This window comes from Sardina pilchardus, chromosome 20, assembly GCF_963854185.1.
Source record: "Sardina pilchardus chromosome 20, fSarPil1.1, whole genome shotgun sequence".
Classification (NCBI taxonomy): domain Eukaryota; kingdom Metazoa; phylum Chordata; class Actinopteri; order Clupeiformes; family Clupeidae; genus Sardina; species Sardina pilchardus.
This window is the reverse complement of record NC_085013.1, coordinates 17,790,092-17,815,026: the sequence shown is the minus strand read 5'-3', so window position 1 is coordinate 17,815,026 and position 24,935 is coordinate 17,790,092. Positions and strand designations below refer to the sequence as shown.

The window sequence follows — 24,935 nt, the reverse complement described above, 5'->3', positions numbered from 1 at the left end:
TCTACTCTACTAGACGAGTAAACCCAGCCTGATCTGCCAGCAACTGGAAATGTATCTCTCCTGCTTCCTTTCCACGTTTGCTGGAACCAATCACAAACTGGCTTATCCACCTGGTGCACTCAGATCGTTGGTCTGATTGGCTGAAGGGCCGTCCAAATGCATAGTCATTTGAATAATGTCCACTGATCATGCCTCTTGTGCGGTAAACACAGTGCAGCCTCCCCACACTGGTCTAGTGATAGTCAAGATAATAATCTAATCTACTGTCTTTCAAATTCGGCTTGAGGTTGTTTAGGCATGTAATGACTATGACAATTGAAAGACATATTTTTAGCAACAATTAAATGATTTGGCACCTCTAGACTGAAAATGTTACAATGCAGCAGGAGGTTTGCATTACTAGCACCACATCCGAGGATTGTGCAAGATTCTGTTATACTCTTAAACCGACAAAACAGAACAGAGAGGTTGAGACCATTCAAAATGCTCAAAGGGCAAAGATCATTTGTGGTCTTTGCCAAAAGGACGTGTTATTTTTCCTACAGCCTCACCTCTTGGATTTCCGATTGATAGGTGGAACTCTCGCGCCCAGCTTGCTCAAGTTCTTCCCCCAAATGCTCATTTTCTCTCCTCAGCTGAACAGAGACAGACATTATTATTTTAGTGGGTTTAAACATTTATTACTGATGTAAAAGAACAAACGCCGAAGAATGAATAATAATAAAGTTATGATTCCTTTTGAAAAGGCTGAGAGGTGCTTCAGAAAGCACAACTGAAATATCATCAGGTTACATTTACATACTGAAAACTAGAATGCAAAAAGTCCGCAAAGCTGTCACTGCTGCAAACAGAAGATCTTTCCTTGACAGCTTCAAACATCAAACTTCAAATTTCAAGTGGTAATTATTTATAACCTTGCCAATTCTCTAATGTTGTGATCCCAAACCTTTGAACAGTAGCGTACAAAGATTTACTCTAAAAAAACAGGCTACTGAAATAAATTCCATTCCAGTTCCACAACAAAGCTTCTAGCCTACACACCCACCTCTTTCAGCTCTGTTTGTGTCATTTCCAGGTTCATTCTCCAGCGAGACTCTTCCTGCTCCACACTATTCTGCAGTCTCTGGAGGATGCCCTCCTGTTAACAAATAACGACAAACAAATACTTTCTGAGACGGATTACAAAAAAACCCCAATTCTCCAAAGAGGATTCTTCTTTGCTGTGAATTTGGTAATATTTTGTGACCCAATAGAGCATTAACATACCGTCTCTGCCAACACTTTTTTGTAAGTCTCACAGTCTTTCTGCAACACCTTCTGGGCCTCGTCTGCTTCTCTAAGCTTTTCCAACATGGCATGCTACAGAAAGACTAAGATGTTAGCTGTGCATAATCTTTTTTTAGAAAAAAAAAAAAAAAAAAAATCTGCAGAATAGACATAGAAAAAATAGCTGTGGACAATCTTTGTTTTAGAAAAAAAAAAAAGAAAAAAAAACAATCTGCAGAATAGAAAAACTCTCTGATATACAACAACATGACAAAGAAATGCAGCTGCAACCGGCAATGATGGGGGCCAATCATGCCATCAGCCAGAGCTGCCACAGAAACTTGATGTCATTATGTCTAGGACATGGAGACCAGGATTCATATTTCATTTTGTGGCAATGGCTGATTAGCTGGGCGGATTAAAACGTTCAAAACTCAGTATCAGAACTTCAGAAAGCTTTGGATCTGAAAATGCTGTGTGAAAAGAGATGTGGCCAGTGAACTGGATGGACAAACACATCCATCAGATTGTGGAAGCCATTAAACCCTTTAAATAAAATGGTGGAAACCCCAATGTGGTGGAAATGGGCTGTTCTTGCAAAACTCAAAAGTTCATTTTCACTGTTAAACACTTGAACCCCACAGGTTAAACACTGATCTCAACCATAGCACTGCCATTGTCTAATGAGCAGGACGGTCCAGTGGTTCTTTCATGGAACCCTGTACATTGAAAAAATGTGCTAATCAATAAGCAAATACCAATTCCTACTGGTGTTCCTTTCAAACCTCTTGCTCATCTTTAAAGTATCAAAAATAAACAAATCGTACTTTTGGTTACCACTATGTGTCAAGTGATTTATCTAGAATTATTATTATCTGAAAATCACCCTTAAGCTTTCATAGCATTTACAAAATACAATTATTGCTTTATAATACTTTTCAAATGTTTTTGAGGTCACTTTGGACCAAAAGCATCTGCCAAATACAATAACTATCTACAGTATGTCCATCAACAATGTGCATCTGGCCTTGTAGAGGGGAAACAGAAGACTCACCTGTGCGTCCCCTGCAGCTAAAGCATCAGAAGCATCAGCTGTGTTCTTGGGTTCAGCGGCCTCCACCTCTGCCATTGCCCTCTCAAAGTTCTGCAGCCACTGTTGATGGTTCTGGAGAGAACATACAGGGTAGAACATAAAGGACCAATCACATCAGCTACACAAAGATCTGCCTACTCCTCAGCTCTGTGTAGCACTGTGTGTCCTCCACCTGTAGCTCATGAAACCCCTTTTTATTGCCTTGCCTTTAAAGACAGGACAATGGAGAGATGGAGAGATGGAGAGGGGGCACATGAACCCAAATATGGTGCGGGAGCTGTAACCAGCTGCACAACAGCGCCCCCCAACAATTTTTAATTTCAATTTAATTTCCCTTATAGAGTGAAATCCCTCCAAAGTGAAACTGAACATCCAAGAGTGATGATATTACTGTGCCGAGTCGAAGTGCTCCCAGGTGCTATTCCGCCATACAGTACCGTTATTATCCTTCTTACACGCTTAGAAAAGCGCCATGTTTTATTTTGTCTCACCATACTTAGTCGTGTGACTACTCGTGTAACTGTATTTTAATAGGGAAAACGTGGAGGTGTTTGGTCGCTTCTAACTTCATTTCTCTTTGGGTCCTAATGAATGAACTGGGCTAGCTAAGTGCTATCAAAGTAGCACCACGCACCAGAGCCATTGAGTGCACGCATCGAAACGCGAGAGGTATGCATCAACTCGTCTTAGTTAAGGGAATAACGTAGGTTATTAATTATGAAAAAAAAAAAAAAAAGTGGAGTGTTCCTTTAATGCAGCGGAAGTAGATCCAGGGGCACCCCCCTCCCACCCCCCCAAAAAATTCCTCACCTCAAACAATCTCACATCACTGGAGGGTAAAAATGTAAGCTCATCATCACTAACGTTGGTAGGTGTGGCTGTGAGGTGCTATTAGTCCACTCACCTGTTCAGAGGGGACGGGGACTTGGGGGAGGAGTCTGTGGAGTGTTGCCCTACATTCAGCTTCTGAAGACTCCACTGCCACCTGATGCTCCTGCACAAAAACAAAAACACACACAAGAACACTCAGAGCCTCAATCTACAACACTGGCCGTCAACTTAATCATTCTGTTGTCCAGTGACTAGTTTTTCTCCAGCTCCAGGACCTGCAGGGAGGACTCAATCAGTAGTTACCATGGAAATCAATCCCTGACTGAATGTACAGTATGCCTGGCACAGTACAAGCTAACATTTCTTATTGCACAGGCTAATTTGCAAGTCATTCGTTTACATTCACCCAAGACAGGCTGTTGGCAATCTTTTTTGCTTGTTTTAGCAGTCTGAGTATTTTATCAGGATTCCTTGATTAAATTAATGGACATTTCAAATCATTGCTGTGTGAATTGGGGTGTTGGCATGCATATTTTGAACATTCATCATTTGTACATCAAAATTCAACATCAACATTTCAAGCAAATTGAGAATACCATTCCCAGGGATGTGGATAACAGAAATCCATAGAATTTGAATCCAACAACATCGTTAAAGAACCAAATTGCACTCCATTTAATATGCTGTTTCAACTGGAATCTGCCCATAATATATTCACAGCCTTTGGATAGATGCCCTACAAACTTTAACCCTACAAACCCCAGTTTATAAATCCTAAAGCCCGGCGCCCACCAGAAGCGGCGTTCAGCGGTGTTCGGCGGTCTGGGCTTGCCGCGCAGGATTGTAGAATAGTTTTGTATCTCTGTGCGGCTGCTGCGCGGCAGACGCTTCCAGTGGGCGATGCTCCATTGAAAACATTTTTTTTCGTGGCGTGGTGTGCCGCGTACGCTTCTGGTGGGCGTTGGCCTTAAATCAGATTTTAGTCATATCCAGACTACATCCACATTTTTTTTTTTTTTTTTTTTTAAGTCTGAAATAAAATAATTTTTTGTGTTCATTTTTAGTGAAGAATGTAGATCAAAAAACAATATAATGGCTGGCCAAATCAACTAGCAAACTGAAAAAGGTTCCCGACAACAGAGCTATGGCGTCAAGTTAACAGATTCCTAAAACGGCCTTTAAATCCAAATACATTCTGTGTGCACAACAAATCTCACACCAGGAGGACAAATCTACAGTATGTCTTAGGTAAAGGCTGTAGCATGAAAGTGGCATGAGTTAGTAACCATATTAGTGACATGAGCTAAATGTTGCTAATACTCCTCATTCTGTTTTAGCAGAATGGATGTGTGGTGGTGGTGGTACCGGGGCTACAGCACAAGTTTAATTCCCACACCTCGCAAGTCCTTATAACTTTTGAGGTTTTGCTGGAAGATGACATGTTTGTTGCAACTGAAATCTTAAAGATTTTGATGAAATCAACCAGCCCCAATTTGGTCAACATGATAGGTTGTCATGTCTCATCTTTAGGATCTTTAGGATCTGCCAATGTATCAGACACAACAACCACGGTTATAAAGCCAAAACATCAACATGAAAAAGAAAACATGCTTTAACACATTTTTGCACATTGTCAGAAAGGCACCCAAAATTGGGGTGTGTTTGACTGTGTGTTTGATGTCAGTATATCAAACAGTAACAACGATATTGCAAGGTTTGATTGGTTGTAATGAACAAAAATCCTAGATCTGGATTATTATCACAAGTTTGTGATCATTTCTATGCTGGTTAGGGTTAAGGTAGACTGTAGCAAATGGCGACCACTACACACAATGTGTGGACTAGGAGGGAAATCCATCGTAGCGCAAAGTCTGCTTTGAGTATCATGTAAACTCATTTCTGAAAATCAGGTATACAGATTAAAAACTTTTGTGCATAAACACATATACACTTTTGACCCTTTAAACTAAATTTGATCACATGGTGGAGCAAGACTGCTCTAGATACTGTAGAGATCAACATGGAAACTTTGCAACGTAGAAATGATTGCGCATGCAGCTACTTTGCTTAGCCTCCAATTTCAAAGTGGTTTCTCTACAGCATTTCATTTGTGTGGAGCGATGTGCATCTACCTGCTTTTGATCTAATCTGTATTTCTTGCGTTTCACATATACAGTAATTATGAGTCATGCCATTCCTTAGTCAAAAACAATGCAGAGTAAGCAAACACTTCTGTTACAGTGCCATAGTTCACCTCTTTTGGTGAGGACATACGCTACAGATTGGCATACGTTTTTTTTTATGTTAAATCGGCAAAAATATTCAATGACCGAACCTGCAAACAGACAGCATTATCAAGATACAGTAAAACTTCCAATATTAGCCTGGGTGCTTCTCTAGTTAAATAATGCAATGAATGCATCCGTTGCTAATTCAGAATGGACAGCTGCATCAATTTACATGGAATTAGATTGTCTGTGCATTGTAAGCATACTTGTAAGTTGTAAGTGTACTTCTAAGTGTACTTACAGTACAACATTGTAAGTGTACTTACAGTACAACTTGGACAAATTGGAACTGTAGCCTATCATACTTTGATAGAGCAATTAACCAGCCTAACCAATTGGAATCAATTGCACAAAGATCAAAATTGAGTCTCAAGACAAACATGAGGGTCCTAAGAATTGTTTTTACAAACCTATAAGGGCTTGAGAATATGATTCCAAAGGGTTAAACAGCTGACAAAGACACAGGCATAAGGTTAGCCCTACAGCAAACCTAGTTTTCCCAACTTAATGACTTCCATTTTATTGTACAATATCACTGTCAATATGATTGAAATAATGTTCTCCCTGTTGAACCTGCTGCTATTGGAAGTTTTACAGTACACATACCCAAAATGATCAGAAATCAGGAGGCAAGAGAGAAAATTAACACCGACACAACTGATGAACTCTACCATGTCCCTAACGGATTAGAGGCAGATGATTGGATAAGATATATTAGCATGGAAGAGGTATGGAGGAGGAGGGCATGTGTTCTCGAACCTGAGTGCTTCGGCTGAGTTTTCCCTGCAGCATGGCTTCTGTGGCTGACAGCGCCTCCATTGCGCTCCAGTTTTTCTGACGAAGCTCCTGGGCAGTTTCAAAGAGACACTATGTTCAGTTTCAGGGGCCCTCTGACGAGGCTCTTGGGCAGTTTCAAAGAGTATGTTCAGGTTCTGGGTCCTCTGATGCTCCCGGGCAGTTTCAAAGAGACACTATGTTCAGGTTCTGGGCCCTCTGCTGTTCCACAACTGCTCTGTATAAAGACTCCGTGACATCCACGATCTATACTTTTAGAGCAGCTGCTCTCAGCCCTCATGCTCAGTATGAATTATACATTATAATACAGATCATTACTTCTGTATTTTCAGAGTCTTGGAACTTCACAACGCTGTTCTTTTCTGCTATATAGTTCTACAGCCTTGTTTTAAAAATAACATACACTGCTCTTGGTAAGACTGTTATCCAATTCATGCAAGGACTGAGCTGACAATGAATATCAGTCAAAATATATGCAAATTTCTGTGCAAATGGGGCGGTGGTAGCATAGTGGCTAAGGAGCTGGGCTAGCATGCAGCTGCCTGAAAAGTTACGGGTTCAATTCCCAGCTTGAGCAAGGCACTTAACTCCGAGCTGCTCTGGGAAAATTACCCTTTTAATGTAACTGACATACTGCATGGAACGTCACTTCTGCTGAATGACGTTCCCTAAATCTATCACACATTCAGGCAGCAAAACGGCCAGGTTATCACGTGGTTTGGTCATTTATTTTACTAAACAGAACAGCTTGAAAGGACTTATTCAGGGTTTTGGTTGTTCCTGATAATGCTGTGCATTCAATTGTCATTGACCATTCTAATATGAAGACGGGTAATTGGACAGCTTCCTGATTGACAAGCAACGGAGACAGCTTGCTAACTCAGTCTAGCAACACAGGGATAGCTTGCTAACTCCGTCACTTAATTAAACAGCTTTCATGGCAAGCCCACAGGCAGCAGAGATCCTAAAGAAAGCATTTGCCATAGAAGTGTGACACTTTATATCCAATACATATATCCAATAACCAGCCGATAATGTAATAACTTTTTACATTACTGTCAAAAAGTTCTAACCTGGTCCTGCCAAACTCTCGTACAAGTATGTAGGATGGCGGAGCCAGGCTAAGAAAGTTCTACATTACATTAACATGCGTTTTATTACATTATAAACGGCCAATAAAATTAAATCATTGGCTGTAATTACATTATGCTGCCATGTCATTGTTCCGACTACTAAGTGGTCCCACAAATGCCCACTGATTAGACATCCCATTAGTCGGTCCGTTACTCCTACAACACAGATGTCCCATTGCTCCAACCATACCCTAGTCTCCTTCACTTGTGGCCGTCTCATTTCATTTTATTTCGCTTGTTTAGGCTATAGCCAGAGCTTTGATGCTCTCTGGGCTGTGGTTTGACTGGCCTCATACCCATTATCTAAGTCCTGCTTTCAAACAAGCATTCCAAATAAATAAAATCTTTTTTCTTTATCTTTGTTCATACTGATTAATCCATTGCTTCTCAATCAACCGCATATTCAGGCTATTATGAGAATGACATTTCTCAAAGAGAGCCACATGGCATAGGCTGGAGATGGAAGAAAGTGTTTGATGTGCACTCCATGCCACTGCCTGCACTTTCATCCACTCCCCTAGTGTATGGAGTCAAAAGCACTGTTCTCAAGTATAGCTGCATGCTTTAGCTTCTAATAAAGTTGAGGGTGGAAACAAAAAATACTCTCAAAGACACAACAGTGTTTGATGGCACCATTGGTCACTTTTTGGACAACAGGATGACTCCACTGCTGAAAGAAAAACATAGAAAAACAGTGGAATTGGCTATAGTGCATATTGGGAAGTCACAATAGTGGGAGAAATATGTTTTTGAAAACAGGAGCTGTGCGTAGCACAATAAAAGATTAGGCATCATGGGGCAGGCATCATGGGGCATCATGAGGTCTCAGGTGCTGGTCTTGGGCCTTCCAATTGGATAACGACCCAAAGAACACAGCGGAGAGCATTCAGATATACTGTACTGTAGCCAAGAAAACAGTGGACCATTGAAAGAAGCCTTGTACTAGCCCTGATCTGAAGCCTGTCGAACATGCAAAGAGTTCAAACATGCAACCTGCAGGAGCCACCTTTCAACCCTGTGAGAGCTGCAGCAGTCTGCTCAGGAGGAGTGGGCCAAATGTCCTATTGACGTTTCCTTGTGATTGCCTAAAGGTTGCTGGAATTCACCAGTTGTTGAAGTATAGAAACAGAGCTCCAGACCGGAGACAATTCATTTTGATGTTTAACATATTCTGTGTTTTTGAAATAAAGGTTCACCAGTCACAAATAAGTGCAATGTTCAGGTCTCCACAAACCTCTGTGGTATATTGTAATTACCTGACAGGAAGCCAATGATGACAAAATGATGCAAAATGAATGTTCAAAAACATGCTTAAACTGTTGTCATGACATGCAAGGAATCACTGATGGAAAAGCCTTCCTAACATTCAACCTGTTGATTATTTAATGTAAAGTTTAAACAAAGCAGAACATTACGTACATACCAAAATGTTCAGCTAGAACAAGCCTCAGCTTTATCCAGGTATATCAAGGATGTGTCCTTGATCTGAAGTTACCATAACCATAAATTAAGAATTGATGTTATAACAACATCTTCAGGGTGTCCCAATATATGAAGGTGTTGGATGAGGTGGAGACGAAGAACTCTATGGCGTGTAGTTTTCTCCACTGAGAGAGCGCTACAGAGGCTCTGGTTTACGCAAAGAATATCTTCATTAATATATGTTAGTAGTTATGCTGTTGATCAGAAGGCAAAATACAGGAGTAATAGATAGCAGATAAAACCATAGCCAGCAAACACATTAACATTTGAAGGACTGGTTTCAACAACCATAGACTTCAAATACAAAGACACGTCTTCGTCTTTGCCTTTGTCTGAAAGATGACTAACATAAGTGATGGAAATTATCCATATAAAATGGATGGGGAAACAAGACTGCGCTGAAAATTCTCTATGGCAGATGTACGCAAGCCAACTGAACAACTGAAATCAACAAGGCAGCACGATCAATACAATACCTTATCATGATTAAAGGTATCCAATGTAGTTGTGGGTATTTTGCCCACTCTAGTACTCTTGGAGCTGAAGGACTAGCACCAGACAAAGACAATCTCCAAAGTTCTAGATCTGCTGTCCAGGTAATGTTTCACGAATCTCGTGAGATGTCTCCGAGTCACCGCCACCCAAATTACAAGGCTGGTGTTCCACCTCTGAGGTTCTGCTAGCTATGCTAGCTATGCTAGCTATGCTAGATACACGGTTCTCCCCATGTCAAGGTCATTTGCCATCAAAATGACTTCTAAGCTGTTTATATTAGGGTAAACGCTTCCATAGTGCTGCTTTCGAAAAGACAGCTCTATCAGCTATACTGTAATATAGTTTGCTGAATAATGGTCAGGAAACATTCAAGATGGCCACTGTAGATGTAGTGTAATGTAGAACCAAACACCCATCAGAATAGCAGGAAAAGAATATGCTTACATGAAACGACCTCTAAAATGACCAGTGGGCTGCAAAACCCAATCTTACGTTATTCTTCTTCTTGTGGAGTTCCACCGTTTCCCTCAGCTCTACAACCTCGGCCTGCAGATCAGACATCTGTTGGTTCTTCTCCGACAACCTAAGAAAGACACAACTTAACGTCACTTTAAAATTCTCAGACAGGATTCCACATGAGTCAAGATTTAGTCAGAGATGACAGTGTTCATAAAAAAGTGTTAAAGTAGTGGCAACAGAAGAGACTCCCTCCAAACACTAACTCAATATTTTGAGAAATCATTCTAAAACTACAATCACCTTTACAGTTGTGCATCTGCCTAATACAAACTGCATGATGTCTTAATTATCCCTGGGACATATTTGCCCCTATAACCCATCTGCATACACAGAGTCATTTGCTTTCTCCCAAGGAATCTGCACAAGAGCTTTGACAAATGAAGGTATTTTCAATACCACTTCAGCACGAGAAAATACTTCATAATCATTTGTCATATTAAGGGCCAATCCAATTGATCTTCTCTGCATATTCTAGTTAGCTACCAAGAACGCACATGTAAGCAGAATGAACGGAAGTTGAAAACAGCATCGTAACCATCGTAACGATACATACTGTATTTCCGAGTTAAGGAATAAGGTGGATACTAATGTTCAACCTTAAAAGATTGAGCTTAGTATGGCGATAGCCAGACTACGGTGCGCCGACATCACCATTACTAGTCAAAGAGTGGTAGTGGTGAACTGGGCTTACCAGTACCACTGTACTGTAGTACTAAAGGAGAGGAGCGCCTACTGTACATCACCATCACTAGTCATAGTGTGGTAGGAGGGCAAAGTGGCAAGAGGAGGAGCAAGAGGGAACTGCATAGCAGTTAAAGGAGCTACTGCATGGATGCCCATCTTGCGGTTAAACTGCTTCAGTCTGCCAAGCTTTCTGGGAAATGTGTTTTTCTCCCCTAGCCAGCATGTGCAAATGCTCCAGACTAAGTCAGGGGTGGATTACTCACGCTGTGAGCAGCTCCTGACTTGCCTCAGCCTGGCCCTGCTGTGGAGGGAGGAGAACACAACGCTAGTCACACAACAAGAAAACAACCTTATAGTACACGACTTGTGCTCAACCCCAAACTGTACCCCTACCAGAGGGTTAAGATGACTAAACAGATACGTCTGTTAAAAATAATTTATATTCTGTAATAACTTCTGATAAACATAGTAAACACCATCTCTGGAAAGACACACGCCTCTGGCTGCGTGAGATCCATTGCTACTATTATAGCAAATACATATTCTTAGTAAACTTGGTGCTCCCCAACCTCTTTTTTTTATAGTATATATTTTTTCTTTTTTCTTATTTTTCTTTTTAATGTATTTCTGTAGTTGAATGAGCACAAGGAATTCCAATACTTATAAATGCTTATTTATGAGTACATGGCAATACACTTTGAACTTTTGAAACTGACAAGGGAGCGTGTGTAAGCATATTTTCAAGTCCATTAAATGGTAATGAATTTCAGAGGGGTTGAATAATGTTAGAGGCCTTTTTCACCTGCTGTTGCACTTCTTCGACCTGTTTTGCTTTCTCTTCCAGGTCCTTCTGAAGGGCCTGCAGCTCCAAATCTTTGGCAGCCAGCCTAGAACACATTCAACATGCAGTAACTACACATACCAAACTCATTCTGCCCTATTTCATACATGCAGATCCAGTGTCAACATACTGTGTCTGAAGATCCAGAATCTGGGGTTGAAGGTCAGGGACTTTCTCCTGTAATTCTCTCCCTTTGAGCTGATCTACTTCAGTCCTTAGGGTCTCCAGCTGTTTCTCCAAAACCTGCAGCCAGTTTCAGACATACACCACCAGTCAAACGTTTGGAGATGCCTACTCATTTATGGGTCCTCTTCCTCCATACCATACACAATACATACTTCTGTATAGGTGAACCAAGATTTCGACTATGCGATAGACTTTGGCCTTTACTTTTAAGAGAAAGCGAACTAAAGCACATAAACTATATCACACAATTTAGCTATTTGGTTTAGGGCAGCATGCCAGACACAAACCTCCATAGCTTCGTCTTTGCTTGCTCCGTTGTCCATTGCTTTCTGTAGACACTCCTCTACTGATTTGATCTTCATGTCTTTCTCCTGGACCCTTCATAGATAATAAAAAAAAAAACAGAATTACATGTTTGCCTGGAAATAATGACATTATCACAACACTGAAAATTATATAGCACTATTATTATTATTATTATTATGACTATTATTAATGTTAAATAAATAATATATAGTCTTACTGTTTGTGGAGTTCCTCCAGAGCGGACTCTGATGATGCCTGTATAAAGGAATGAATGACTGAACTAGTTTGCAGGTATGCACACGGCCTAAGTGTAGCTTGTCAGACATGTTTTAAAAGCATAAGCCATAACCCTTCAAACTGACCATTACATTCTTAATCAGTGTGTGTATTCCTGAGCAAGTAAAACATTAAAGTTCTCACTTAGATTCCCTGACAATTTTTGTTTTATTTTTGTTGAGGTCAATATAGCCTATCCTATACATACTCTTATTATGGAGAATGTAATACTAAGGCCTAAAATGAAAAGCATGCTTAGTGGCACATTCAAGTCCTCTATTTTTTTTTGTAATGAAACAAATTTGCAGGTAGGTCATATTTTTTTCCCATCCATCCATCCATCCATCCATTTTTTAATTCTACGAATAGACTGTAGGCTGTTTGATGCAATCAATACATTCAAAAACCCTTGCAGAAGTAACATGTGGGACAGGAAATGAGCTGTGAGCAGTGAGATGCCGCACTGTGCGAGCCATTTCAGTGATGGTACCTGTATGGTGGTCTGCTGCTGTAGAGACTCCAACTTCTCCTTGAGCGTCTCATTCTCCTCCCGCACCACCTGCAAAGACCAACAGGTTTGAAGCTCTGCACTCATCATAACATCATAACATCATAACTGCTGTATTTCTGGGCACAAACGATACTGGATGTCCTTTGTTTGTTCCAATAACTCCTGTGCTTACCTTCAGTACCTCCTCCTTGTTGGCCATCTCAATGAGGCCTGCCTCCAAGACAGTCTCAACTGTTTTGATCTTGTTGTCTTTTTCCTGGAGACTATGACAATAACATGGAAAAACAGAAGTAGATAAAACCCAGTTAGAACATTGTGATTTCCTAACCAACATACACCTATAATCAAAATTCTAATCACCAACATGATTTATATTAAACAATATATTAAAAAAAAAAAAAAAAAAAACATCTGCCATAAATCCTCAAATTGTGGCCGGGGTCTTTTATTTACTTAATTAATTTTATTTGGGGCATTCTGTTGTAAAATTTTATTCTTAGAAATAATTTAAAAGGCTACTGTTAAAGTGAGCCAACACTGTTCAACACTTCCTGTAACCAGCATACCAGTAGGCTATCAAAAATGTTCAGTCTGGTTTGGCATTTAATTTATTTTTGGACTGTTTCATTATACTGCAAATGTTGGAACTGAACTGATGGGCACTGAAATCTGGAGGGTATTTGATGGTTCACTGTTAAGCTTCATGGGATTTCCACCCGCCGTTTATTGCGAGACAAAACAGCCACTTTCATTCATTCACTGAATATGCTCTTTGCTGTAATGGAAACCTTATTGCATAACCAAGTAGCCTAAATTGAGTTATTTTTTAATTATGCATGCTTTACATTTCATTAAATTCGTAGACTGGAATGCCTCACGGCAACAATTGTGTTTAAATGTACTGTAGTACTGCTTCAGAAGGGGGCGGCAAGTAACTGGTAGCTTGAGAGAGATGTGTTGGAGACCCTCAACGACTTTTCATTGGCAACAGCATTAAACCAACCAACCAACCATATAAAATATTAGGAAGAGCTCTTTTCTTTCATGGAGTTAAATTGGAACAATGTCTACTAGTGCTCGTGGACTGATAGCCCTACTGGTAGGCAATTATTTGCCCGGCTTGTATTTGATAGCCGGCCTTTATTTGTCCGATTGGACCACAACCCCAGCTATTATCCGGGGCCAGGCTGTAAATAGAATCCCGGCCATAATTTGAGGATTTACATTGAGTGCAAAGACGACCAGTTGGTAACACTGTGACATTTTGATGAAGATTGAGATTGATTGTGGGTCACTGACATACCGTATGAACATAAATCTCACTCTTAGTCAAAAGTTCAGTGTTACACAGTGCAGCACACTACTTTTCTTAATCACAACTTTAAAAACATCTGGTATGGATTCAACATTTTTTTCCATTTAAACATAAGAAATCATGATGGGATTGACATTGATATGTTTAATACTGTGAACCCGTGGGGGGAACTAAGGGTCTTCTATCTAAATTTCAAAGAGTTTATGAATTACAAACACAACACCTGAAAATGCCAAAGAAAAATAAAAACCTTGAGATCTGAGGTCCCTCTGAGGAAACCTTGAGGTCCAAAGATTGATATGTTAGGTGGTTCACCAAATCGGAATTTTTGACTTTTTGTTCATGACTGGCTGACTTTTTTTCCCCTCTCTCTTTTTCTGTATTCAGAGATCAGATGGCATAATGTGCGGACAATAATCTCCATTTCTCTCCTTTCTTTGTATGATGCCAAAATTATCGTGATACAATCTGACTCATGAGTTTTGTGATCTGTTGCAACAATCTCATTCACATTTATTCATTTAGCAGACGTTTTTTATCCAAAGCGATTTACATGTCCATTTCATTGCACGGGCCATTGTCCCTGGAGCAACTCGGGGTTAAGTGCATTGCTCAAGGGCACAACGGGTGAAGCCAGGAATTGAACCCACGACTTTTCAGCCAACTGCATGCTAACCCCATCACACCAACATCGTGTCCACTCACCTCATCTGCAGCTGCTCCACTGCCACCTGAGACGAGGCCTGTGGGGTGGGGGGTGGGGGTAGAGTAAGTTCACTGGACCAGTGCAAATCAAATCCAAAACAGCAAAATGCCTTCATGACTACACTCTGGAGAGAACAAAAGTCCAACTCTGCTAACAGCATGGTTCCAGTTGTATAAAGTTATGTTGTAGGCAAGAGGACCACACAGGGTTTGAACCTCAGTCTCACATGCGGTCTCATTAATACAAATGTGCATTGTAGAATTTCAGATAATTACTTTTTCACCGTAGCTACATGTTTTGTTACAAGACTGGTCTGAAACATGTTGTGTTTAAGTGAATAAGAAATAATGATGAAGAAACACAATGACTATTACCCTATTACCCATTATTACCCTATTACCCTATTACCCCATTACCCCTGCATCAACACATATAAATACAACGGGCAGCTGCTTTACATCCCCTTCGCTCACCTGCTCAGACATCTGTAGCTGCAGTTGCTGGAGCTCTCCCTTCAGGCTCATGTTGTCATTGTGAATAGCCTGAGGACACAAGACCATTCCACAGTTATCAAACAAGTCCTGGTGGGACAACGCAGATTTAGCACAGATTTATTATTAGCTTACAAGGATGTATGTGCTGTAGGTGTATTGCTGGGGTACATTATTTACCTCCGCCAAGGACTGGCGTTTGTCTGATTGTTTGTTGGTTTGTTTGTTTGTTTGTCTGTTTGTTAGCCAGATAACTCAAAAAGTAATGGATGGATTTCCCTGAAATTTTCAGCGAATGTCAGGCATGACCCAAGGAAGAAACTATTACATGGGAGTGATCCGTAATTCCGTCGGGATTCCGGAGCTGTTTATGTATTTAGCTTAGTGGTGTAATGGCATGGTATGGCCACGTGGTGGCGATCTGAGTAGTTTAGGTTCAAATATATGAGAACCTAGGAAGAAGGCGGCAGGCGGAGGTAGCTGCGCTCTCTGAGTGCTTTTCTAGTTTGGTGATGGGTTTGAAGTGGTGGGGGTTTGGATTGCTGTACTCTAACCTGCATGTTAGTTTCTCTGCAGGCTCCACTAGTCCTTTCTGCATTCAGGGAGTCCTCCAGACTCTTCCTCTGTTGCTCTTTCTCAGCCAGGCTGAACACACACACACACACACACACACACACACACACACACACACACACACACACACACACACACACACACACACACACACACACACACACACACACACACACACACACACACACACACACACACACACACACACACACACACACACACGTCAGATGCTTGAAAAACATAAATAAGAACTATGGATGTTGATTTTCAGCATAATTTCTTTATATATTCCTTACAGCTTCTGGAGTTCTTCGAAATGGGACATTGTGGTGGCCTGTAGGACAAAGAACATCAAAGATTAAAAGATAACAAATTTAAAAAAAAACACTGAGCATGTCTTGCTCAAGCTACCTTAGCATGTCTTGGGCTGTGACAAGACACATAACTCACCTGAGTGTTAATGGTGGACTTGAGACTTTCAATTTGGAGCTGTAGAGACTTGTTCTCATTCAGAAGATCCTGGCAACAAAAATAATCATTAGAGAATGACCTGGCATACCAGTTTATAATACACAGCACATACTGTGCATCACTCATGTGTACTCCATCACAGAGGTTCCCAAACTATGGCGCTACGGGAAGACCGCTGCCCATGGAGCTGGGAAGTTAAACTACGTCCAGTGCTTCAGTCATTTGCGGCTCAACTCATCATGAAACCACAGACCGATGGAAAAAGCAGAGGCGTTTCGGCTACATGCCTTTTTCCAGGAGTTAAGCCTATTCTACCTTTTAAATAAAGATCTCCAAATCAGTGATTGTGTTGTATTTAATGATATCAAACATTTGCTACCTTCCCCCCTCCCGTTCACCCCAACATCTGACATGACCGGGCCTCAAGCCAAAGAAGTTTGAGAAAGACTGCTCTACCCAGTGCAGCACAGGGCCAGGCACAACATTAATAACTGTGTTTAGACCAACACTGTTGTCAGTTTCCTGTCCAACAAGCACCTTGTCCAAACAAGAGCAAATAAACTTGCACCCATGGGTGTGTTGGTCAAAAATCAGGGTGTGTTCAGACAGGTGCATTGCTGCTATCTTGAGTCAACTGAAAGTGATTGACTTCAGACTTTGTGCTTTTCTTTGTCAGTGGTGTAGTATTTCATGTTCTTTAAGAGCGCATGTTCAAGAGATACCATGCTTTAGTTCCCATTTTGTGAGAAAGGCGATTGTGTATGAAGAAAGAGCCAGTTTCTGATCAGCCCCAACACAGAGTGCCTTGCAATAAGTCCCTTGCGACACAGTGCCATACTTGGACTGTGCTTGTGTGCTTGGCTTTTAAAAAAATAAATAAAATAACTTAACCATCCCGACCACACCATCCATAGACAATACATGCAGTAATGGATGAAACATGTGTAATATTGCTTTTGTTAATGACTTGCGTGTGATTATAAATGAGACTACCGTACGTGAGTGGGTGTGTGCAAACCTGTACCGGTACTTGCTTATCAATGAGACTAAATGGGTGTGTGTGTGTGTGTGCAGAGTGCAGACCTGAGACTACAGTACATGAGTGTGTGTGTGTGTGTGTGTGTGTGTGTGTGTGTGTGTGTGTGCAGACCTGTACTTGCTGCTGCAGCGACTCATCAGGAAGGCTGTGCTGGGACTACAGTACAAGAGTGTGTGTGTGTGTGTGTGTGTGTGTATGTGCAGACCTGTACTTGCTGCTGCATTGACTCATCAGGAAGGCTGTGCTGGGACACCTCCAGCAGCTGCATGACCCGCTGCTCCACCTGCTCCTTGGAGACGATGGTGTCCGTGAGGCTGCTGTGCAGGTTCTGGATCTCCTTGCTCTTGTTATTCAGATCCGTCTCCAGGGCCATCAGCTGGGTCTGCAGCTCTAGGGGAAGGGAAATAAAACAGAGCGGATGGTGAAATGCGTTGATCAGTTCATTGCAAAACACAAGTCTCGTTTTCGAAATGATACTGGGCACTTCCAAGATGTGTTACGCCGTTGTTTTCATTAAATGGTCCCCGGCCTTCTCAGTTAAACTCTACTTTTCTCAGTTTAGGTACCAGGTGCTTCAACTGCAAAATAGTACCCCATTAATGTAGCTGGATACCATAACAATGTACAAGGAAAATATTGTGGTGTCATTAACGCAGAACACACAGTAAGAACCAAAACAATGATGGAGGAGATCAAGGAAATCCTACAGAAACCATTAAACATTAAATCCACAAACGCACCCAACACACCTAAAGTTAGCATTAACTGCTTACAGTGCTAGCACTGACAGTAGGACTGAGACATCTAAAATGCTTAACCATGCCCCAAGCCACCTTCATATATTCATACTGTGCTTGAACAGCTGACGGTGCAATGATGGCGGCACCTGGGCTGGAGTAGAATAATTAATGGAGAATCACTACAGGAGGATGGATGAGGGAAAGATGAACTACTAGTGCGTCATCAAAATAAAATGGGCTGGCCCCATTAAAGGATCAGTCAGGGATTGGATGCCATTTCAAGCCCATCATATTATATTTTTTACACATTCAGCAATCATCTCCTTACGACCGATTTCTGTGAGTCCACTGTTTTTAAAATAAGATAAAAAATAAATAAAAACTGTATATGTAGGCAGCCCAAGCTCATCTCCAGCACAATATATTGTCTGTTGTCTTGTGCTAACGTTATCTCCAGGCAAAGGAAACTCATTGGTCAAATACAAATTAACGATTACCGTAAATTAACGTTTGGCTTGGATATGAATAACTTTGGGCTCAACTGTATATATCTATTCGCCTATCAATGTATTGTTTTTCACAATTGGTGACTCAGGCTTTATACATCTCCCCTTCAATATCCTAGAAACAGGCAAGGACATGTCTGAGCATACCCAGCTGTTGAAATGACACTTCATTTCATTTCAGCGTTTCATAATACAAATATTATGCCAAAGTGCAATCCCGGACTCGTACCTTGTTTAGTTGCCTGCAACTTTTCTCTCTCCGTGTTGACGTTGTGAAGGTAGTTCTGAAGTTCCTCCCAGCGCCGCTTAGCGTCCTGTAGCTGAACCTGAAAGGAAAAGAGAAAGAAAAACATGACCCGAGTCATTCTTCCATGTTCTCATCCTTCACACAAAGCCTAAACTAAAGCCTAAACCAGTACTCTCAGGAGAGCAAATGAGATCCAAAGGACCACAATGAAAACAAGCCTTTGGGTTTTGTGTTTTTATATCCTTTTGAACTCTTGATGTTCAATAAAGCTTCAGTCAGTCAATAAATCAATCAATCAATCAATCAATCAATAAATCAATCAAGCAATCAATACCATCCATGTGTAATGCTAGTGTAAGATGTTCAACTGAAAACCACAAATGTAACCTCTGTCAGCTTAAGGTTTCAATGCATTCTGTGTTGTGTTGAGATGTTTACCTCCAACTGAGAGACGTTCTGCTTGTAGTTGACTTCCAGATTCTTCCTCTGAAGTTCCTCTTGCTGCAGCTTGGTACTGTTCTCAGTCAGCTCCTTCACCAGGCCTGAGCACTCGGACCGCAGCTTGTTAAGTTCAGCAGATTGCCTACGAAACACAAAGATCACACAATCACATACAACACAGAAAACTGAAACACACTGGCAAAATCATATGGGATTGTTGATATTTGGACACAAGAGCAGGCTGAGTTTAAGATGGGACAAAAAGGGATAATCACTTGGACTCCATCTGGTTGGTGGCAGAGCTGACTGCATCCCTCAGGATCCCGTTCTCCTGCGTGAGCCTGGCGATCTGGGTCTCCAGCTGTTCCCTCATCTGGGAGTGCTGTGGTCGCCAAGGGAAACATGCATGAACAGTGTTCAGCTTCTTTTGGATAGCAAATGCTTTTTCATTAACTAAAACCTAAGGCCCTCCTAAGAAATATAAACATATGCCATAACATCGTAATTCAAGTTCATAATTCACCTAATTCAATTTGACATGGGGGTTACAGAGACGTGGAGTGTGTGTATGCTTATGTGAACAAGAGCGCTTACCTTGATTTGGTAGTTGTTGAGCTCCTGATAGCTGCTCTGTGATTTTGCCTGAATGACATTCAGTTCTTTCTCCATGGCAACCCTCTGCTCCCTTATCATAGCTTCTGCACGGCCCGTCTTTTGCTTCTCCAACTGCAACTCCTGAAACACACATTTAAATGAAGCCGGTCAGTTCTTACATCTTCTTACAATTCTATATTTGTAAATAATCATCATCTAAAGCAACTCCTGCTGGCTATTCAACCTCTTGTTCTTGTTCTGTGCATAGGTTTTAGGCTCAATTGAAAGGCCTAATCCTAATTGTAAAGCCTAATCCCATTTCAAATACTGGTACACCAGATCTGGTAATCTTGACCAGTTTGCATCTGGATTAGGCTGATTCCATCCCATTTTGGTTTTGAAAACTTAAAAAGTAAAATGAATGACCTGATCTTAAAACAAAAACAAAAAAGTATTAACCATAACTGTGTACGAATCAGAATCTGATTGTGCTTAAATGATAAAGAAGAAGGAAGAAAATAAATATATGTACTGTACATATACACATGTACTGTATAGTCCATCCCCGTGTATTAACCTCATAGCTGAACAACCTTTGAAAAACCAATGTACAGACATTGGTTAATAGTCAGGAAATTACAGGTATGAGAGAAGGCACCTGTGCGAGCTGCTTGACTTTATCTTTGGCGATGCAGGCCTCCTCCTGGAATGTGTTCAACAGCCGCTCCCGCTCCTGTTGCTGCTGCACGGACGGGTCATTCTTAGTAGCAGTCTGCAGTGGGTTCACAGCCCAAAGAGGTGGACAGAGGGGGAAAACACACAACAATCAATATCTTTTTTTATTTCTTTCTTTTCCCCACGGGGCAATAAAGGTTTCATTCATTCATTCATTCATTCATTCATTCATTCATTCATTCATTCATTCGTTCATTCGTTCATTCGTTCATTCGTTTATCCATTCATTCATCCATCCATCCATCCATTCACAAATGCATTCATTCATCCATTCATAAATTCATCCATTCATTTCCAAGCACTGTCCTCCAAATAATGTAAGACGTTTTTCTACATTTGTCTAACTAACATCAAGACATAATTCAACACAACGCAATACAACGCAACCCAACACTCTTACCTTATACCAAGACTCCAAAGCTCCCGGGCTCCTCTCGTGCAGCATGGAGACCACACTGAGCACCTCTGCGTCGGACATCACCAGGCCACTCAGTCCAGAGAGCAGCTCCTTCAGCTTCATCTCCGAGTTCTCTACATGAAGCACTCACTGATCACATGTCTGCCAACAGTTTCACTACCACTATAAATCTATAGTACATCTTAGCAATTAGCAGTTTCACTACCACTATAAATCTAAGTACTGTATATCTTAGTAGCTGATAAAGGAAACAAGATACAGGCCACTTTGATTGACACAGACTGAAAAATGAACCACCTCATTTTCAGTTTAAAGATAAAGCCGATTGTAAGACTGAATGACAGAGGCTGATAAGAGAGAATCCTCACCCCTGTCGGTCTCGTTCTTTTGCTTCTTGCTTTGTTTAGCAGATGTGCGAACAGGGCCCGATGTGGGAGAGGGGGCGTTCTCGTTGTAACTGCCCTGGTGGTTGTCAGGAACCGCTGCATCGGCAGGGGGAACGGCTGCTTGAAGAGGGGCATTATCCACGGCCACCGCTGATGCCAGGGCACAGGAGAGGGCAAGAGAGGTCAGAGATGGTCAGGGCAAACACCGGAGAACAGGGGAGGAGAGGACAACGACAACGACAAACAACAAAAATGAAGTCTTTTTAACTGGCTGAATATGGGAACAGCCTGACGCCAGAGTAGAAAGTAACGTCAGGATTCCCTGATCAATGTGATTGGTTAGGCTGGACCAATGATTTCAAAGAGAATGCAAAGTCTAGGCCCGTTATGATGCTAGAATTGGACACATTACCCAGCTGTGAATACCCAGACTGTCTTCAGAAAGTGAAACTACTGTAAGTGAGTGAGTCCAGTGAAATCATGCTATACGGGCCAAACCTGATTATCATCCAAAGCAAGTTACATTACAAAGCAATTTCCAATTCTCCCAAGAGCAAATCGGGGTTAAGTGCCTTGCTTGAGAGCACAATGGTGGCAGCCAGAAATTGAACCCATAACTTTTCCGGCGATTGCATTTGCTGTACAGTACAAATGACTGTGTTGATTTTGAACCAACTCTCGCTGCTATGTGCTCTCTTGACTTTTCTGGCTACTGCATTTGTTGTACAGTACAAATGATTGTGTTGATTTTGAACCAACTCTCGCTGCTATATGGGCTCTACCTGATTCAGTCTTCTGCTTCTTTGAGCTCTTCCTCTTCCCGCTGCTGCCTCCCCCCGCGGTGGCAGCGACCGGTGGTGGGGTGCTGTTGTTCACTGGGGAGGGAACAGCCTCCTGGGACTTCACTTCAGCCAAAACTGCAGCCAGTTCTTTGGCAGCAGGTGGTGGTAGATGGGTCTTAATCTCACCGGTAGGCTCTTCTGCTGGGAATAAAACAAGTTTGTCTCGTCAAGATAGTCTTAATAAAAAAACAAGGTTGTCTTACTAAAAGAGACGAATGATGGCCATACACACATCCATATTTGGTGGTGGATCCCAAAAATAAAGCGATCTGGATTCCCTAACCATAGGTCTCTTTATTGTGCGGTTTACCTGATATATCACAAATAAGTTTCCAAGCAAAATGGCACATTATCTGACTGCAAACCTTTTAACAGCAGTAGATGTTTTGTGCCTCTCTCTGACACACACACACACTACAGTATATATACAATATGTACCAGCCTACTGCTCATACCTGTCTCTGTCTTCAGTTTCTTTGCCTTCTTCTTGCTTCCAGTCTCAGATTTGGTCGGTGGGCGGTTTTGTTGTGGAGGAGGAGTTAATTGCTTGGCGACTGGCGGCGGCGGGTCTGTCTTGCTTATGGGCAAAGGCTTAGAGCTGTTGACATCTGGCTCCTCGGATGCTGGAGCTGCTGCGTTTGGAGCAGCTTTCTGCTTTCTCTCCCTCCTCTTCCTCAGCCCAGAAGCAGGCTCTGCCTGAACAGGTGCCGCTGTGGTCACTACTGGTGTTGCAGTCGCAACCACGTCCTCCTCCTCCTCGGACACGGCGCTGGCGCTGGCCTCTGGCGTGTCTGCATCTCGTATCTCCTCCTCAGACTCGCCGCCACCTCCTCCTCCACCTCCTCCGCCTCCTTCCTTCTTCTTGCTCTTCTTCCTGTCGTTTTTCTTGCGTACCTCAGGACGTACACTCGGGTACTTGAACTGAGTTTTGTGGCGCGCCAAGACCTCGTCGTACGAGGTCTCCTTCATGAAGAGCCAAAAGAACAGGAAAATCAGAGCAACCACCAGAGACGGTGCCAGGATCAGCAGGTACTGTGAATCATACAACTCCACAGCCATTCTGTATGGGAGGGGGGAGGGGGAGGAGTGGGCAAGAAAATACAGGATCTCATTATTAACGCATTAAGCACTGTCTCAAAATGACACTGGATTGATCATCTTACTCTATGACAGATACACCAACATTACAGTTTCTTAAAAAAAAGGTACCTGAAAAAAGGTTAGTTTTTTGAAAGTCAGTCTAAATGATTCAACTGGTACAAACACTACAAAAACATGTTAAAGTTGTTTAATATACATAATTGAGCATGTTGTGCAGTTTGAGCGCAAGTCCATGATCTGGGATATGGAAGTGGTCCCAAACATGTATCTTCACCTTATACATTGTAATCAGTGAGATTACATAACAGTTGCATTATATTAAGATATCACATCTTCTGACGCAGTACCACATACAGTATAGATGTGTCACATGCCGAATGTGACTCCATGTATTTTGGGCTTGCTTTGGTCTGTGCCAGACGTGTAATAGCCCAAGTGAGTATTCAAATTGGTTGAGCCGATAACGATTCATCAGTTTAGCCTTAGCATACGTTGCACTTTGGGTGTGGGAGTTTAACAGCACTGTCAAAGATGTACCTCAGTATTGCCAGAAAACCAACGCTATCCCACGCTATGTGTTGCAACCCATTTGCAATATTTTGTAGGCTCACAAACAGACACGGTTTTATCTTTAACAAATGGTTAAATCGTTGACAAAATAGCATAATTATTTCATAGGTCTTAGCATCTTAGTATTGATCATTGCGAGCATCCGCTACCCACTCCTCGTCCAATTTGAGAACCCCGTCTGGATAGGCACCACTACCAGGGATGTGAACTTCATGTTATCCATGCTAATGTGATAAAGTTTCTTGAGTGAGAAATAGATGCGCGATGTAGGCGCAGTGTCATTGAATAAGCATGACGATCTGACCCAAGATATCGGATCACCAAAGAGTGGGTGTACTACAGCCAAGTTCGTTTTAAGTATATGCGCAAGTCTTGACATCCGTCGTTCACATAGCCTACTGTACGTCTCATCGTGGTGGTCAACACAGTTATCAAGCAGACAGTCTCTTGGACTCTCGAGTAAAAGGACACGTTGTGCTTATTGTTCTAACGTCACTAACTCTATTCATTAATGACACACAAGTTTGACAATGAGCAAAATGTTTAGATCCTCACAGATATTTGATCGTAAACGCCTGGGTAGACATAATTTAATTTCCCAGTTCTGCGTGTTACGTTAGGCCTTGTATTGTAACATGGCTCTTGAATGAAATCACAGCTTTTAAATAACATCACTGTAATTTGATCATTATTCAGCAATATCAGGTAGGTTTACGAAGCCCAACATACGCGGATTTAGCTTATAAAGTGCTGTTAGCAAATGCTATATGAATATCGTATGAGCTGCAACAGTCAAGTGTACCAATGGAACCACCAGCCTTGCTAGCTTATAACGTTTGCCTTGTTTAGCTTCCTAGCACCGGCATGCATTTCACTCATGTCTGACACACCAACCTAGAGGCATGGCGCTGGCTCATTGTGGTGTGCTGAACCGAGTGTCATGGGCCACGAAATGAACATTAAACTCCGCTTCAAAATATTAACGTTAACAAACCAAGATGACGTTATAATATGGAGTGCTAACATTTGTGGGCTAAGCAAGCTAACATGAGGC

At 41.7% G+C, this 24,935-nt stretch overlaps 1 protein-coding gene across 4 annotated transcripts in view; it reads right to left on the bottom strand.

Annotated features, from left to right (window-relative positions):
- ktn1 (kinectin 1) overlaps positions 1-24,935 on the bottom strand; it is a 29,993-nt gene that overhangs the window by 4,595 nt on the left and 463 nt on the right. Inside the window, exons 2-30 of one of the 4 annotated variants that reach the window (XM_062523638.1) lie at positions 22,666-23,270; positions 22,151-22,351; positions 21,351-21,518; positions 20,965-21,095; positions 20,488-20,601; positions 19,830-19,970; positions 19,511-19,617; positions 19,233-19,377; positions 18,777-18,873; positions 17,507-17,691; positions 16,242-16,310; positions 16,088-16,125; positions 15,773-15,863; positions 15,201-15,269; positions 14,727-14,764; positions 12,879-12,969; positions 12,686-12,754; positions 12,137-12,174; positions 11,901-11,991; positions 11,558-11,670; positions 11,389-11,473; positions 10,850-10,887; positions 9,876-9,966; positions 6,238-6,324; positions 3,264-3,353; positions 2,321-2,431; positions 1,267-1,359; positions 1,046-1,138; positions 552-635 (exon numbers count right to left, since the gene is read on the bottom strand). In XM_062523638.1, the coding sequence (XP_062379622.1) occupies positions 552-635; positions 1,046-1,138; positions 1,267-1,359; positions 2,321-2,431; positions 3,264-3,353; positions 6,238-6,324; positions 9,876-9,966; positions 10,850-10,887; positions 11,389-11,473; positions 11,558-11,670; positions 11,901-11,991; positions 12,137-12,174; positions 12,686-12,754; positions 12,879-12,969; positions 14,727-14,764; positions 15,201-15,269; positions 15,773-15,863; positions 16,088-16,125; positions 16,242-16,310; positions 17,507-17,691; positions 18,777-18,873; positions 19,233-19,377; positions 19,511-19,617; positions 19,830-19,970; positions 20,488-20,601; positions 20,965-21,095; positions 21,351-21,518; positions 22,151-22,351; positions 22,666-23,269 (3,372 nt within the window). In that variant the 5' untranslated portion in view covers position 23,270. The remainder of the gene's footprint in view (positions 1-551; positions 636-1,045; positions 1,139-1,266; positions 1,360-2,320; positions 2,432-3,263; positions 3,354-6,237; positions 6,325-9,875; positions 9,967-10,849; positions 10,888-11,388; positions 11,474-11,557; positions 11,671-11,900; positions 11,992-12,136; positions 12,175-12,685; positions 12,755-12,878; positions 12,970-14,726; positions 14,765-15,200; positions 15,270-15,772; positions 15,864-16,087; positions 16,126-16,241; positions 16,311-17,506; positions 17,692-18,776; positions 18,874-19,232; positions 19,378-19,510; positions 19,618-19,829; positions 19,971-20,487; positions 20,602-20,964; positions 21,096-21,350; positions 21,519-22,150; positions 22,352-22,665; positions 23,271-24,935) is intronic. The other 3 variants (XM_062523640.1, XM_062523639.1, XM_062523641.1) reach the window with 3 other exon arrangements.